This window comes from Mustela lutreola, chromosome 6 (assembly GCF_030435805.1).
Source record: "Mustela lutreola isolate mMusLut2 chromosome 6, mMusLut2.pri, whole genome shotgun sequence".
In the NCBI taxonomy this organism is placed as follows: domain Eukaryota; kingdom Metazoa; phylum Chordata; class Mammalia; order Carnivora; family Mustelidae; genus Mustela; species Mustela lutreola.
Genome location: NC_081295.1, coordinates 141,692,951 through 141,710,636, shown reverse-complemented (window position 1 = coordinate 141,710,636; position 17,686 = coordinate 141,692,951). Strand labels below are relative to the sequence as shown.

General features: G+C 34.4%; 1 protein-coding gene across 1 annotated transcript in view; it reads left to right on the top strand.

Moving 5' to 3' along the window:
- LOC131834722 (uncharacterized) overlaps positions 1-17,686 on the top strand; it is a 224,048-nt gene that overhangs the window by 21,412 nt on the left and 184,950 nt on the right. The window contains exons 4-5 of the mRNA XM_059179359.1: positions 6,323-6,586; positions 10,514-10,724. Of these exons, the coding sequence (XP_059035342.1) occupies positions 6,323-6,586; positions 10,514-10,724 (475 nt within the window). The remainder of the gene's footprint in view (positions 1-6,322; positions 6,587-10,513; positions 10,725-17,686) is intronic.

The window sequence follows — 17,686 nt, the reverse complement described above, 5'->3', positions numbered from 1 at the left end:
GCCCTTTTCTGATGTCATTGTGTATTTATAACTCTTTTCTTCCTATAATAATTATTTACTTTATGTTTAAGTGCTTTAAAATTCTTAGAAAAACTAAGTAATTGTTATGAAAACACATTAAGTCTCCTAGCCCATATCTGGGCCCCACCTGCCTGTACTTCTGCTTGAGGACCTGTAGATTAGAAATTATTATCTCAAAGTATTGTTTAAACTGAACAATATTCAAATATCAAACAATATTCAAATATCAAAATTCCTTGGTTATAATGAGCAGAATTTGGGAAGAAGGATTTCCTGATAAAGAGGTTCTTATGAGCCTCTGTGTGTGTGTGTGATGGGCAGATGTTCAAGACAATAATTTTGACAGTACTTAATATGTATGTATATGCATTATATATTTTAATCTGTGCAAGTTTAATAGGAAATAATACAAGAAACTTAGATTGTGGTGAAGCTGCATTAGGGTTTTAAAGTGATGCTAAGGAATTACAAATTATATGGTAAATATAAAATGATAAGATATCAGTTATGCAAGAAACAGCCTACCAAGAAGCAAAAAGTGGAGGGTTTTCTTAACCAAAGTTTCTGGAAACCTTTTGTTCAGTGCCAGAGAGAAGAGCAACTATATGACCAGAATAATACAGTACAAAAAGAAAGAAAGGAAGAAAGAAAAAAAGAAAGAAGAAAGAAAAAGTTTTCCATATGATATAAATATTTTTATATAATACTCAGGACTTCACAATAAAAAAATATGGATACTTGACCAAGTATGACCCTTTCTTTGACAGCCAATAATAAACTTTCATGTTACATATTATAGATGGTGCTGTATTTTTAAGATTTTTTATCTTTGATATTTAACAGACTATGATAAGCCTGGGTGTTATTTGCATATTATTTTGTTTTGTTAGGATTTTCTTAGCTTCCTTGGTTTTGTGGGTTGATGTCTTTGATCAATATTGGTAAATTCTCAGTGATCATCTTTTCAGAATTTTTTCTCTGTAACCATTGCCTCTCCCTTTTTCCTTCAAGACTCCAATTACGTGTATTCATTATTGTCCCAAAGGTTCTTACATGCTTGGATCTTGTTTTTTCTTTTTTCTGTTTTTATTTATTTTATCTTTGTGTATATTTTTATTGATTTCTCATTGAGTTCATCTATTCTTTTCCTGGTATGTCCATTTCTACTGTCCACTCAATAAACTTTTCATTTCAAGTATTTTATGACTTTTTTTTGTTGTTCTAAACTTTTTACAAGTTCTCTCCTGGAGTTTCCTCCTTTCAATTATTTATTTCTATCTTTTCCTCTATTTTTTAAAATCCTAATTATGATTGTTTAATCTCTTTGTTAATTCTAACATCTGAGTCAGTTGTGGGTCAGTTTTCATTGGTTGCTATCTTTTGTCTAGACATCATATATTCCTGCTTCTGTGGGGGCAGACACAGTATATAAAGGACTTTTAAAGACTGAAGTAGAAAATATTTATCCCCCACTAAAAATCTGTCTCTGTCAGGCAGCTGGGGTGAGGGAATGATCTCTCTGATTAGAATTAAGCTAAGTGGGGGTTAAGTTATAGCTTTAGTTAGTTTTAATTCATCACTGTTTTTCAAAAGTCTTGAGAGATAAAATATTTCTCCTTCCAGTCTGGCTTGGTGTTCAAACACCATGTAACTAGGACTCTGCTGTGCTCCCCAGCCCTGCCTCAGGACTTTTGTGACACTGGAGATCTTTCTTGGACTCTCACCCTGGATCTAATTACTCATATGCTGCTGAGTTCTGGATACAAGTCCTAAGGTTGAGAGTTGGTATATAGTGAGGACTCACTGTGCATCTGGGGGCTCCTATGTATTCAATATTCCACATTAGTCCAAGATTGCTCTATTTTTAACCAGTTTCTCCTTCTATCTGTAAAGGCTCTCACCCAATGATAGGTCTGCTCCCTCACCTGTTTCCTAAGATTAAAGCCCCCATTGAGTCTTAGTTCATATATGAAAGACTTATTCCTCTCTGAGATTTAGTTTCCCCTAAGTTTCTTTGTGTCCTCAGTTCCCCTGAGGGTTCAATAATATACATAAATGTGTAACTTAACTGGTGTTTTTCTTTATTATAATGGGAATTATGATAATTTATGATCATCTCCCTCACTAGCAGAAGCAGAAAGTCTTCTGGTTTTTAAAGTTAAATTTAATTTTTTTAAGATTATATTTATTCACTTGAAAAAGAATGAGAGAGGGAAAGAGCACAAGTAGGGAAAGCATCAGAGGGAGGAGAAAAAGCAGGCTCTCAACTGAACAGGGAGCCTGATGATGTGGGACTCAATCCCAGGAGCCTATGATCATGACTTGAGTCTAAGGCAGATGTTTAACTGATTGAACCATGCAGATGCCCCATGGGCCTTCTGTTTTTGAAATCACTTTGTTAATTTTTTTCTGATTATAAAAATAATAATCCTTTTCAAAATTCCAGAAAGTCAAGAAGATTGAAGAATACTTTATCAATATGCATTTTTGTCATTTTGAAAGACTATCCTAATCGTCTCTGTTTTGCTTCACTTTCATACTATTTGGTACCCAAGTGGAAAGAACTTTACTTTCTTTTCCAATTTTCCATGCAACCTTCAGCCTTCAGAATTATTGTTTGCTTCCTGGATTTTGCTTGTTCATTACTCTCCTTTCCCGTGCACATTCTCTTTCATCCTATGTCACCCACTGAACTTAAGCTCTATAGTGTCTCTGCCTTCAAAAAGTAGGCTCTTCTTGATACTAAGAAAATTAGGGACATTGTGACCCCCCAGCCACCAAGACTCTCATGATGAGATGGCAGTGGTGGTTGGCAGAGACCAGTACATTTATTTCCCTCATTATATAGCATTCAATTACATTATATAGCATTCAATCCCTCATTATATAGCATTCAATTCAATTATGCTCATGGAAATATTACATCATAAGACAGCTGTGGAAGTATTCAGGTTTATGGAAAGGATCCTCTGAGAGACACAATGAAACTTAGTGATCCTTTGTTGCCAAAGAGGAAAAGAATGAGTCCCCAGCTACACATTACAGAGCAACCGATCTTTCCTATGATACACGGTGAGGGAAAAACACTGAAAGATTAAATAAGATAAGACAACTATTGTCACATAAAGTAAATTCTTTTATTTGATAACATATAGCTCTTATCTTGCTTTTCAATCAATACCACTGACTATATTTTGTCATGTTCATATACTATGTTTTTTTTTTTTTTTTTTTTTTTTTTTTTTCCCAGCAGTCAGGGTAGTTGCATGTGACTCTTCTATATTGTGAAATAGGTTGCAGTGGAGCTTCCTTTTGTGCATGAGAATTGGCTTCTTATTTACATGGTTACAGCAGTCATGAGCTAAGCTGGTGGTTATAGGTTATGTCTGGTAGCCTTGAACAGTTGTTCCTCATATGCAAAACAATACTGGTATTTTACATTTTTACAGATGAATTTTTACTTTGATATGTTCTTTTCTTCTTTATTAAATAAACTGTAATCTAACTCATCTTGGAAATAATTTGGATAGAGTCTTCAGATAATAATAATAATGATATTAATAATTATGTGCATTTCATGTTTTTATGAACATTTTTATACTTATTGTCCAGCCTGATATTTGTATCAATTTTGTGAAGAATTGCTTATCCCCTGGTCTTTTATTTGTTTTATTTTGTAAACTTCATTTACTTATTCTAGACAGCACAGATGGGAGGGTGATGGGGAGAGGGAGAGAGAATTTCAAGCAGACTCCGAGCTGAGTGGGGAACCCAATGTGTGGTATGATCTCACCACCCTGAGATTATGATTTGAGCTGAAAACGAGAGTCTGACACTTAACCGTCTGTGCCACCCAGGTGTCCCTCCTGGTCATTTATCAGTGAAGAGACTTGAGTACATCAAAACCTTGATACAAAAACCAGAAGTCATAGCCTGTGACCACAGAAACTTAATAGAATTGGGTCAGTATGGCTCAAATTCTTATTTTATCTACTTTGAACATATCACTGAGTCAGATCAGGTTAGTACAAGGTGGGTGCTTCTAAAGTCAGGGATGAGAATAGATAAAATTATTGTAATGACCTCAGTTCAGCTTTATTTTTAAATGATGATCCAAACCAGGTTTCTGACTCAATTTTTCCTCTTCCTCTTTCTCATTTAGGTTTTATTTTCCTATCACAAAGGTTACTCACAGCCAAATAGCCAAATGAAAAGTATGGCTTGATTAAGAATCTCTTTTGTCAGTAATTTGTGTCTAATGTTTTTAGCTTTCCCATGGGCTGTTGTAGAAAATGGTAAATCTGGTTTAAATGAAACCTGATCCTGTTAATGGTTTAATAGCAGCTGCCACAGGGTTATGGTATTTTTCAACAGATGCTTCTGTTTCATTTTAAACATAAACTAAGTCTTAAAATATTTACATAAATCATATAAAATATGCCTATGGACTTTTGGATAAATTTATAAAATAATATTAAGCAAGTATTTATCTTTGCCCATTTATAATTAGTCACATAGAATTTTAAAATGAAACTCAAGCTTATACTCTATTAAAAAAAAAGGAGTTTTCATGTCTTGCACTTCCTTAAATTTTTTTTTTTTTTAAGATTTTATTTATTCATTTTGAGAGCAAGAGAGTGAGAGCAAGGGGAGGGGTAGAAGGAGAGGGAGAAGAAGATTCTCCTCTGAGCAGGGAGCCTGATGCAGGTCTTGATTCCAGGACTCTGGGCTCATGACCTGAGTAGAAGGCAGATGCTTAAATGACTGAATCACTCAGGTGTCCCCTAAATTTCTTTTTTAAAAGGCCAAAGCACAGGCTCCATCTCTACAACAGGGGACCTGAAAAGATGGTTTGGTCAATCTGATCATTTCATTCATCCTTATGCCTAAAACTGTTTATTGAACATTGACAGGTTACTTATACAGTGACGTGCATTATAATGTCAACTGAAATAAACAGGATAGTCACAGAATTAAATGGGACACTATTTTTCTTTCAAGAGGTAGACCTTTCAATAGTAATGCAAGCTATCAATATGACTAGGAATAGTTTCTCTGGAGTGCAGTAGTTTGTTTAACCACCTTTTGAAAAAGCATCTCTTTGATGTCAAGCACTTGTGCTGGGTACATGAGCACTACAAAGATGAGTGACAGGCAAGTAGAACCATGATGGTGACAATTGATAGAAACTGTTATACAATAGAAGGGCCAGCTCAAGTAAAAAGGACTCAAATACAGTCTCTGGTGTTAGGTAACAGATTACAAGTTTGATTCCCAAAGACCATAGTGCCGAATCTGGAACGGGCAGGGTCAAATTTGTCTTGTTGCTTGGGTCCCATTTTCATAGCAGTGTGTTTGCTCAATTACTTTGAACTGGAAAGGTTATTCATATAAATGCATCCAAGAGTGAATTTTTCTTTAATTTTTTTTTTTTGTGTGTGTGTAGTTGACACACATGTTCCATCAGTTTCAGGTGTATATAACAGTGAACTAAGTGTAAACATTGTGCTGTGCTCACTATAGGTATAGCTACTATCTGCCACAATACAACACTATTACAATATCATTGTTTTTATTCCTTATGCTGTACCTTTTCTTCCTGTGACTTACTCAGTCCGTGACTGGAAGCCTGTATCTCCCACTCCCCTTCACCCATCTTATCCAGCCTCCCATCCCTTCCCCTCTGACAACCATCACTTTCTTCTCTGTGCTTATTGGTTTGATTCTGCTTTTTGTTTATTCATTTGGTTTTTGTTTGTTTGTTTTTATTCTTGTTGTTTGTTTTAGGTTCCACATATGTGAACTCATATAGTCTTTGTCTTTCTCAGTCTGACTTACTCTCTAGATCCTTTCATGTTGTTGCAAATGGCATGATCTCATCCTTTTTAATGGTTGTGTAATATTCCATTATATATAGATATTCTACACACACCACATCCTCCTTCTCTATTTGTCTCTCAGGAGGGAGCTTTTAGGTTGCTTCCATATCTTGACTATTATAAATAATACTTCTGTAGAAAGCAGTATGACGTTTCCTCAAAGAAAACATAGAAATACCATGTGATCTAATAATTCCATTATTGGGTGTTTACCCAAAGAAGATGAAAACACTAATTTGGAAGGGTATATGTACGCCTAAGGTTTATTGCATCATTATTGACAATGGTTAATTTTTAAGGGAAAAAATAGAAGTAAGACTCACTCTTTACTTAATTATAAATTGGACATAGGCTTCAGTGAATATAGTGTGTTTCCATGTACAAGTATCCTAATCTTCCCTTGTCTTGGTATCTTTTCCTAGGTACTCCCTCCTAAGAAAGATGTGAAACCTGGCATGGCTTTCTTGTTTGAACTCTGTCTCCTTCGTGGGAAATACACTTGTTTTGACTGGGTGGTGGGCTGGGCAGCCTTTCCTTTGTGTGATAACAACTTTGATGTAGTAGAGGGAAAATTCAAGTGTCCCCTTCTCCGAGGACATTATGATCAGAGACTCGACAACTTCAGGAAAACGGAAGATTTGATTTGTTTGGACTTGGACCACTGGCTGTGCAATCTCTACTTTCAGGTTTGTAATATGATTTTGGAGTGGAAAAAAGAATTTAAAATTTTTCTAAAGCTGCTTATTTTTAGCCTTTACCTTACATTTTGTGCTTTGAAAATTTCAACAAGGATCATAAACCTATTAAAGCTATCACATTCTGGGCACCTGGGTGGCTCGGTTGGTTAAGCCACTGCCTTTGGCTCAGGTCATGATCCCAGAGTCCCAGGATCAAGTCCCACATCCAGCTCCTAGCTCTGCAGGGAATCTGCTTCTCCCTCTGACCTTCTTCCCTCTCATGCTCTCTCTCTCTCTCTCACTTTCTCTCTCTCTAAAATAAATAAATAAAATCTTTAAAAATAAAAAAAAATAAAATAAAAGTAATCACATCCTAATGCTTTCTTGATGCCAATTAAATTGATTTCTACAAAGAAAGAATACCATCCTAGAATTGGCAGAAATCTTAAAGAAAATTTAACCCAAACTTGTAAGTCATGAGTGGCCCAGGGAAGTCACCCAAATCTTTCAATTTTCATTTTATAATTTGTTGCTGCTGGAGATGATCTGTCCCAGCAACTTGGGTGTAAGGCTATGATGTTTCCTTATCAGAAGTACTAACTGAGCTACTATTATGTATTGGGCACTGCTTACTCTCTCTATATATATGAGATCAGATAGAGTCTGTGCCTTCTGGATGGTTGCCATTTATTTTGTGAGATAGGCATGTATTCATATAAAAAAAAAACAATTAATGACCCACATTTCCACAGGATAAAAATGACCATTACAAAGCTCCTTTTACCACTCATAAATACTACTTAAAAACATGCTATATGATTTACCTCAGAAATTAAAAAAAAAAAAAATCACTCCAAAAAACCTGTGAGGATATATCATTTACTTGTATATGTTTGGAAATGTATTTTCTAACCAAGCCTTTTAGCAGAATTGTCATTGCATAAATTCATTCTAAGCAAATACCATGGGGGATTCAAAAATAAATAAATAAAATGGCAGCATACAGAAAGTATAAAGCATTCCAACACAACTTTAGTCAACTTCTATCCTGTATGTCCAAATTTGTTCCTCCTGATTATGATGTCTTGCCACAGTGCCTGTATCATAAAATGTCTTTTTTTTTTTTTCCCTTACCTACATGTTTGACTTTTCCCAATCTGTTTGTTTATCGAGCTAACTGGCTAGGTAGCTCTCAGTCAATTTAATCTAATCTATTTATGTATGTATCTATCTGTCTGTTTATGTATGTATCTATCTGCCTACCTATTACCATCATCTATCTACCAAAGTAATGGGGCTATTAAATATAAACACTTCCAGGAAACACACGCAGTGTTGGGTTAAAAATCAGCAGCTCTAGGAGCGCCTGGGTGGCTCAGTCAGTTAAAGCCTCTGCCTTTGGCTCAGGTCATGATCCCAGAGTCCTGGGATCGAGCCCCGCATCAGGCTCTCTGCTCAGCTGGGAGCCTGCTTCCTCCTTTTTCTTTGTCTGCCTCTCTGCCTACTTGTGATCTCTCTCTGTCAAATAAATAAATAAAATCTTAAAAAAAAAAATAAGCAGCTCTATATCCTTCTTCTGTGATGGTCTTCCTATTTCTTACTTATTTGAAGTTGAATCAGCTGGCTTTTTTTTTTCCCCTTTTAGCTAAATCCATTAAAATGTTTTGTTGAAATATCATTTTGAGATATTATAGTTGCTGTTAAGAAAATAAATCTGAATCTAAATCCAAATATTTGCCTTTCTACTTATTCTGAAAATAGTGCCATTCTGAGTCAAATCTGACTGTACACTGAAATCATGTAGGAAGCATTTATAATACCATGGTTAGGTCTTGTTCCCAGAGATTTTGATTCAGTTGTTTGGAGGTGGGTGTCAGGATCAGAAGTTTATAAAAGTTTCTAACATGTAGAAACATAACGTAAATGCATTTGAAAATGAATTCAAAGGAGTTATTGAAAAATCATCCAAATTTTGAAGAAAACGGTAGATAACCCATAACAAAATGTTTAATTAATTGGTGACTTGAATATTGTACCAAAAAATCAAAATGGAATAAAAATAAAAATAGAGTTGTAATAAAAAATAAATATGGATATAAGTTTGCTAGCTAATGTGAAAGGCATCTATAATTTTTACCAACTGTTACCTAAAATTCAGAGGTTTCAATTACAGCAAGGAAAGTCAGCAACAATTTTATTTCATGAAAGGTCATCTGGGTAGTACCAGTATTGATTGTAAAGATATAAGCATTTTATATTTGAGATAAATCAGGAAGGGATGTTTAAAATTTACAAGATCAAGAGAAGTAGTTATTCGGTAAACAGCTTAGAAAGCTTGATTTCACTAAAATCTACTTGATTTGGACACATTACTAAACTTTTCTTCCTTTTTTTTTTCCTGATTCCTTTTTTTAAAAATTGGTGAAAAATAATATTATGATTTATTTGTAGAGCCCTCTGGCCATTAGTCATCACAGATGCTTGTAATTGTCTACTAGCTTTCTTATTTGGTAGCAGATCTTCTCTCTATAGTTCATGGAACGGGAGCTGCAAGGTGAGTCTTATTGATGAGCATAATGCCATTAGTCAAGAGAGGATTTTCTGAGCATAAGGCAGAATAAATAGGAATGCATTTGCTTCTCTTTCATGAGGATAAAAATGAAATTTTCTTATCTTAAAAACTGATTTTCCTCTTATGTGAAATTCTAAAATATTAGGATTTTTCCAACGTGAGTTTTCTTAAATGCAATTTTTGAACAAGTCAATGTAATTTTTGAGTACTCTTTCTGGAGTCGCTCAGGAAAAAAAAAATAATAACTTGGAACAGAGAAGAGAAAAGATGGGTGAACCACTAGAACAGAAAAGTGGTTTCTGTAATGCAGCTTTAGAAGAGAGGAAAGGAAATAATTCAGATAAATTATGATCATTTCCCTCCCATGTCTGTTAGTGGAAAGAAAGCGGCAGGGCATGTGGCTTAGCTGTGACCTCACATGTTCTACCACGTTGTGATTAGGGATAGAACTCAGGCTAACACCGGGAGCGTGGAGACAGGAGAACAGATCTGATTGGGCCTCCATAGGGTATGTGAAAGAATCCAAGAGGTGCAGCTCTGCAAGCAGGATAGCCTTTAATTATTTCCCAAACTCCCGCACTTTTCTAAATATTTCATTTCCTGTGTCATTGATTCTTTCCACCAAGCACTTTATTATTCAAATTGTAAACATAGAAAAGTGCTTGGGTGACTCAGTCATTAGTGTCTGCCTTTGGATCAGGTCATGATCCCAGGGTCCTGGGATGGAGCCCCACATCAGGCTCCCTGCTCAGTGGGAAGTCTGCTTTCCCTCTCCCACTCCCGCTACTTGTATTCCTGCTCTCATTGTCTCTCTGTCAAATAAATAAATAAAATCTTTAAAAACTAAAAATAAAATAAAAATTAATTAACTAATTAATTAAATGAAAATAAATAAAATAAATAAAATAAAAATAAAATTATAAACATAGAGAAAAGTTGAAAAAAAAATGGCACAATGAACACCCATAGTTTCGCCACTAGATTCTACAATCTTATCTTTTTTATTTGAATTAGAATTATTGTTTCTTGGAGACAGTGAATACTGAGTGAATATTTGCTAACTTGATCCCAGTATCAGACAGTGTTATTTGTGAGAAGAAATTAAAGAAAATTATAAGGCAAGACAAAGAAAAAACTCAGGACTATATAAAACAGTGGTAATATCTGAAACAATTATGTAAATCTGCTTATACAAAAAAATGCATTTTTTGTAAGGCAGCCAAACACAAACAAATATAAGGTTTGGAAAATAAAATTCATCGTGGACATTTTTGAGTCTGCATATTGTATCATTGTTCTAGGGTGAAATTAACTGTGTGTGCACTATTTTCAACAGTTTAGATAAGACATTTCTCTCTGAATAGGTTATTAAACTTCCTCTGTGTTTGGATGATCAACAAACCTATGAAAGGCAAACTCCGCTTCCCCGTGAATTTCCAATTTCTTTAACGGCTGAAGTACAGGAAGCAGAATCAGGCGTGGAGAATCCCCTGGGCCTTTCAGAGAAACAAACGGAGGAAAACATTCGTGAATCACTGAATGGTAAGGCTAAACCCTCCCTACACTCTTCTCAGGGTTCGTAGAACGTTTTGAGCTTTCTTTTCCTAATATGTCTAGTTGTGTTATATTGCAGAAAACTGAGAAAGACATTAATTAGTGTATTTCTTACTATGCCATGCTGCTTAAAGAGAATGTATTCATAGACAAGAATATCAGTTTCCCTATAGCATAATTATTAATTAATTACAATCAAATATAAAATTACTTCATTGAAACACAAGTCTTTCTCCATGGCGTTATGGCTGTTTTTGGGGGGACAAGTTGACTTTTTTTTGGTCCTTAGTTCTAGACCCAAGCCTTCTTGGTTGCTTACAAGAGTGTTAACCAACAGAAGGCTATGAAAGAGAAAATATTCTCAGAAAGAAGTTCTCAAATAATATAGTTATTTTATAAACCTCAGTTTTCAATGACTGACTTAATCAAGCGCTAAATAAGCAAATAACATTCTTTGTTCGATTTAATGTATAGAAGTTTCAGCCTACAGAAGGGATATACTAGAGATGACTATTATTTTTTGCAAGATAATTATTTCCTTTACTAAAACATTCAGAACAGGTTGGATCTCCTAACGGTAATAATAATGGTAGAAGCAAGAGTAAGGGATGGATGGTTGTAGTAATTATATTATTACTTGTAGTAAAGATAGTAACTCTTACAGTATTACCAGAGAAATACTAATGTTAGAAGGATTACCACTAATAATAATTACATGTGATGTAGGTTTTTCACGTGCCAGTACTGTAGTAGGGACTATATTTTTCAGTTTGGAGGTTGTCAAATATTTTAAACATACTGTACAGAAAATAACATAACATAAACCAGAAATCAGTACCCAGCTGTATCCATTCTTGCTATTTTGATATATCTTGAATCTTTTCTCCACAACTTTTGTTTTAAAAAGTAATATTTTACATGTGATTAAAGCCTTCTGTGAACTGCTTGCTCATTCTGTTCCCAAACCTCTGAGACTTATTGATCATTCCCATGTATGTTTCATTCACATTTCCTACATATGTATGTAATTATAAACAATGTATCTTCTCTATGTTTCTAAGATTTATGTTGAGTAACCATGTTTTCTATTTATTTCTGCAAATTCATTTTCTCTCAGTATTATCCTTGACATTTGCACAAGTCCTACACACACACCAACATGGATTTTTGGTTTATTGATTTTACTGCATATAATTGTATACGTGGTGATATGCATGATTGTAACAAACTTTATTTTTATTTTATTCGTTGTTTCAAGTTTTACTCAGTTGCAAACAAAATTACAGTGATTACTCTTGGACATGTCATTCTTGTGCACGTAGGTGCAAGTTTCAATAGAGTAAAAGATACTTCCTATCCTGGAGAGGAACCACTGAATGACAGGGCACACACTTCTAAAATTTCTAGCATAGTGACATGACACTTTGCTATCAAAGTGGTTGTATTGATTTACCCTTCTAACAGCTGGATAGGAGTTGGTTTGGTTCACATCCTATCAATCTTCGTTATAATTAGTTTTGCCAATTCAGTTGCAATGCAGTATCTCTTTGTTTTCATGAAAATATCCCTGAATATGACTAAGTTGGAGCCTTTTTTTTTTTTTTCATACCTTTCTGTTAATCAAGTGTGTTTTATTTTCTGTGAATTGCCTATACCTAAATTTTACTCACTTTTCCTTTGGGTCATTTAAAAAACTTTCTCTTATTGAACTGTAAGAGTTCTGGACCCTTTTTTTTTTTTTAATGTGGGATGACTCATGGGAAGCATTTGATTTCTAATTCAATCTTTGATTTCTATTGATTATTCAATCATTCTATTTAATTCATTTGAAAAACTACTCGAATTAAATTAGTCATAGTATTACATATTATTTACATATTATATATAGATGTATATAATGCAATTATACTGTTATATATACACATATATTAAATATATAATGTAATATATTATGTATTATTCACATAATATATGTATATATATGTTGGTATACATAGTATATTATCTTTAAAGTTTATTTCCTTTTGTTACAGTTTTATTGAACAGAGAATACACTCAGATTGTTCAAAACAAAATCTGCCTTCCACTGCAGACTAGTTCTTCTCCTTGGAAGAAACTAATGTTTTTTATGTAGTGTTCAATAGATGTTTTATGTCTCTAAAAGAAAATATGTAAAAATGCTATTATAATTTTGAAATACCACTAAATTTATAATTATGTTCTTTTCATTATTAACATTGGTTAATATATGCCTACTTTGTTTTTCTTTACCATCTTGGTTGAATTTTATCTTTTTATTCATTTTTTTAAAAGTATACAACTGCTCTTCTACCTCCATTAAGACTTACTCTCCATTGATCTTTTGTTTTTTGTGTTTATACTTGGCTTTATTATTTCTTTGCTCTTATTTTCTTCTGTTTTTTTTTTGGGGGGGGGGGAGTTACCTTTTAATCTTCTCGATTGGAAAGCTTAAGTCTTTATCTTCAGTTTTTATTTACCTGTGTGTGAAATCATCACTTCTGACTAGATCTGTCCATTTATCACTGTAGTTCTGTCAAATATTGCTTTGTATATTTTAAATGTGTTGTTAAATGCCTGTAATTTTATGATTATTAACTTTTGTGTTATTATTTCTTTATATAGATGTAGTCTCCCCCTATGTTTATGAATGCTTCAATTTATTTTATTTATTTAATTTTTTAAAAATTTAATTTCTTCTCAGTGTAACAGAGTTGATTGTTTATGCACCACACCCAGTGCTCCACGCAATACATGCCCTTCATAATACCCACCACCAGGGTCCCCCAACTCCCACCCCACCACCCCTTCAAAACCCTCATATTGTTTTTCAGAGTCCATAGTTTTTCATGGTTCATCTCTCCCTCCAATTTCCCTCAACTCCCTTCTCCTCTCCATCTCCCCATAATGCTTCAATTTATAATCTATTCCTTCTGATATTAATACTACCACCTGATTTTTTAAATAAGTATTGTTATGGCATATACTATTTTTCTAATATTTATTTTAAGAATTTAAAACTCATCTGTGGTGTTCTTTTGAGTATGGCTTAACAACATAAATCTAGATTTTATTTTTGCACTCAAGACAAGTAGTTAATATGTCTTTTAACAGGTGAGTTTAATTTTTTGTAAATACTATTATTACTGTTATATTGGTACTTGCTGACAACATTAACATTTTTTGCAATTTATTTTTGCCATCCTATTTCTTTGCTTTTTAAAAATACTTACTGAATTTTTCTTTAACCAAAAATAATTTTCTTTATTTTGTTTATCCTCTGCTGTTTATAATCTATAGATTTTATTGTTAATTATTTAAGATGTTATCCTGAATTTTCTCATCTACATATTTAATTAAAAATTGTTTTAAAAAGTCTAATTTCATCTGATTTTTCTCTTCTCTTCCTGAGCATGATAAGGACTTTTATTATGTTTGACCTCCCCATCAAACATCTCCATGTACTCTCAAGTTATTGCTGGCCATGTTTCCAGGTCACTCTTTTATTAAACAGAAAACTTAGTGGTTTTTTTTTTTTTTTGTCTCAATAGAAAATTAATTTACTGACATATCTGGTAAATACTTCTGCTTCATAGTATTTTTATGTAGCTTGTCTCCACTTTCATTTTTCTTCTTGTTGAAAAAAATTGTTAGTAATTCATTTAGAATTCGAGTCTGTAATATGGTAAACTGTCTTAGCCCTTTTATGCCTGAAAAGTCTTTATTCTTTTCCCACTTTACTTACTTTTCCTCATTGCCATCATTTATTTATCCATGTATACATTCTAGGGTAGTAATAACTCCCTCACTATTTTCTTGTGTGTCTATTGCGGCTGATGAGAAGTTGATATAAAGTGGGTAGCCATCAAATGATCTTAAGAAGGAGAGTGACTTGGGGTGCCTGTGTGGCTCGGTTGGTTAAGTAGTTGACTTTTGATTTTGGGTAAGGTCATGATCTCAGAGTCCTGGGTCCAAGCTTGAGTGAGGCTCCTCACTCAGTGGGGAGTCTGCTTGAAATTCTCTTCCCCTTTCCCACTCTCCTCCCCCTGCTCATATGCTCTCTCTGTCTCGCTCTAAAATTAAAAAAAAAAAAAAAAAGTACATCTTAAAAAAAAGAAGGGGGGGATGTATTTTAATTTCTATTTTAAGGGGCGCCTGGGTGGCTCAGTGGGTTAAGCCGCTGCCTTCGGCTCAGGTCATGATCTCAGGGTCCTGGGATCGAGTCCCGCATCGGGCTCTCTGCTCCGCAGGGAGCCTGCTTCCCTCTCTCTCTCTCTGCCTGCCTCTCCATCTACTTGTAATTTCTCTGTCAAATAAATAAAAAATAAAAAAAATAATTTCTATTTTAAGTGGTTCCCTCTGGTAATTTTTAGGAAGGTTTATTTGAGGAGGAAAAGTCTAAAACCAGATCAGTTTGGAAAATATTAGAGCAGTGTTGGCCACAGAAGAGGGCCTGAATTAGGGCAGTGACAGTAAAGTTGGAGAAGAGAGTTTAAATATATAGAGTATTAAAGATGTGTAAAAGAATGACTATAGGACAAAGAATAAAAATGTCCCTGTTGCTTGGTTGGATACTGATGGTAAGGGATCATTAAGGAAGATTCCTAATTTTTTAGCATGGCTAGACATAGGTATTAACCAGCAGATAATATGAAATAAAGGAAGAGGGACAAGATTAGAGGGAAAAAAACAAACGAACAAACATGAGCTTGATTTTGGACCTATTGAGTTTGAGATCCTTAAGTTGTATCCAAGTTAAAATGTTTAGGAGACCGTTGGGAAAGTGGGAGAGATATGGAAAGTAGGGAGGAAGAATGTGTCCCTTACAGAAACATAAACACATAGACTACAGAAATTGCTAAGTGGTTGAGCTCCACTATGAAGAGTATGTAGAGTGAGGGAACTTTTGGGTCGAGAGTATAGGTCAGGGAAAAAGCAGAGATTTTTGGGAAGAGATATGGGATCCCTGCCATAATGGCCAGACCTAAAGCTTGCTGTATTTGATTTCCTAATGAAATCTGCCTTCTTGTCTTATTCTGCCTATCAGCTGGGCAACACAGAGCTTCATAGTCAACTTCTTGTGGTAAATGTTTCTTGTGCCTAGAGTTGCCCAAGTGCATTGGAGATTATGCCTTGCTGAGCTGAGTAAAGCTCCACTGAAGGCCATACTCCATTTTTAGAAACCCTGCTTCCTTCCCTAAGAGCTGGGCCCAATATAAGCCCTGAGCTTCCTTAGTTACACTTGACCTGTTTCCTTATGAGCAAACTATTATCATCAGCTAATGATAACTAAGATACCATCACTTCCAGACAATTAAATGTCACTTTATAATTATATACACCTGGGAACATTATATTGAAATTTTATATACAAAATTCATAAATATTGAATTATGTCATCTGGTTTTAAACAAATATTTGGTAAAATAAATTGGATATAAGATATAGTAGTTAAATGAAACCTAATTGTAGAGCAATAAAAAAAAAAAAAAAAAAAAAAAAAAAAAAAGATATAGTAGTCCTCCCTTATCTGGTGGCGAGGATGCATCCCAAGACCTCTAGTGGATGCCTAAAACCCCAGATAGTATTGAACTCTGTTATATTACGTTTTAGTTACCAATTAGGTACAGGGAGAGATTAACAATAACTAATAATAAACTAGGACAATTATAACAAAGTATTTTAACTAAAGTTCTATGAATGTGCTGTCTCTTTTTCTCTCTGAAAATATCTTATTGTATTGTGCTTACCCTTCCTGAGAAGATTTGAGATCATAAAATGTTTATGTGATGAGGTGAAATGAGATGAATGACTTCAGCTCGGTGACGTTGCCTTTGGCTACTACAGACCTTCTGACGAAATGTGCATCTGTACCATGGAGCCCCTTTCTTCCTCCCTCTTTCCCTTCCTCTCTCTCTCTTTCTACTTCCTTCCTTCCCTCTTTCTTTCCTTTTTTCCTTCCTTCCTCCCTCCCTGCCTCCTTCTTTCTCTTTCTTTCTTTCTTTCTTTTTTTCTTTCTTTCTTTCTTTCTTTCTTTTCTCTTCCTTGTTATTTTTTATTTTTTATTTTTTTTTCCTCCCAATGCTTTAGTCTTAAGCATGGAACTCAAAATCTTATTTTAGAATTTCTAACTTTTGAGAAAGTAGCTTCTGACTTAACAGTAATAATATTTCAGTGATACTGACATTTTAACCTAGTTTTAGGATACTGAGCTGAAGACTAGAAGCAATTACTCTTAGACCATTTTTCATCCGACCATTTTTGCTTTCTAGTTTTTCCTCAGGGTACTGTGGCTTTATTTTCCACACCTACTGCACTGTGCTCTGAACTTGGCTTTTCAAATGCTGTCTGCCCTCAGTTCCCCTAACAGGAGGACAGGTGACACTCCAAGCAACATGAATACTGACACAATCAGTATGAGAATGCTATGTACTGGGAGAGAAGGAATCTTTCTGCTTTAAGACAAGTCTTGGAAAAGGCTGATTTGCATTTGCTCTGCTCTGAGCTCAGAAACTGATTCCAGCTTCACATTCAAAGACTGCACAGGGACATTTTGCTCCTATTCAGAATAGATTTATACAAAAAGAAAACATACAAATCTCTTCAAATACATGTCTCTGCTACATTGCTTATATTTATTTATTTTTCTTAGCGGCTTCCTAAACATATTATTAACAGTTAATATCCCCCATGGGTTTGTTTTCTAATATATCAGGGCTGTGCTACAGTACGCTGTTTCTGCCACTGATATGTTGCTAAGAGATTTAATAATGGGTAAACAAACACAACATGTGGTAATTCATTTCAAATTAAAAGTTTATTAAACTCTGGCTTGATGGCTTTCTGGCTATTTACAATTAAAGGAACAAACCTTAGGGAAGGGGTGACCACGTGATGTGTTCAGGGCTGCAACGTTCCTCTCTGAAAAATATGTTTATGATCTTCCACAAGCTGTCCCACATTGA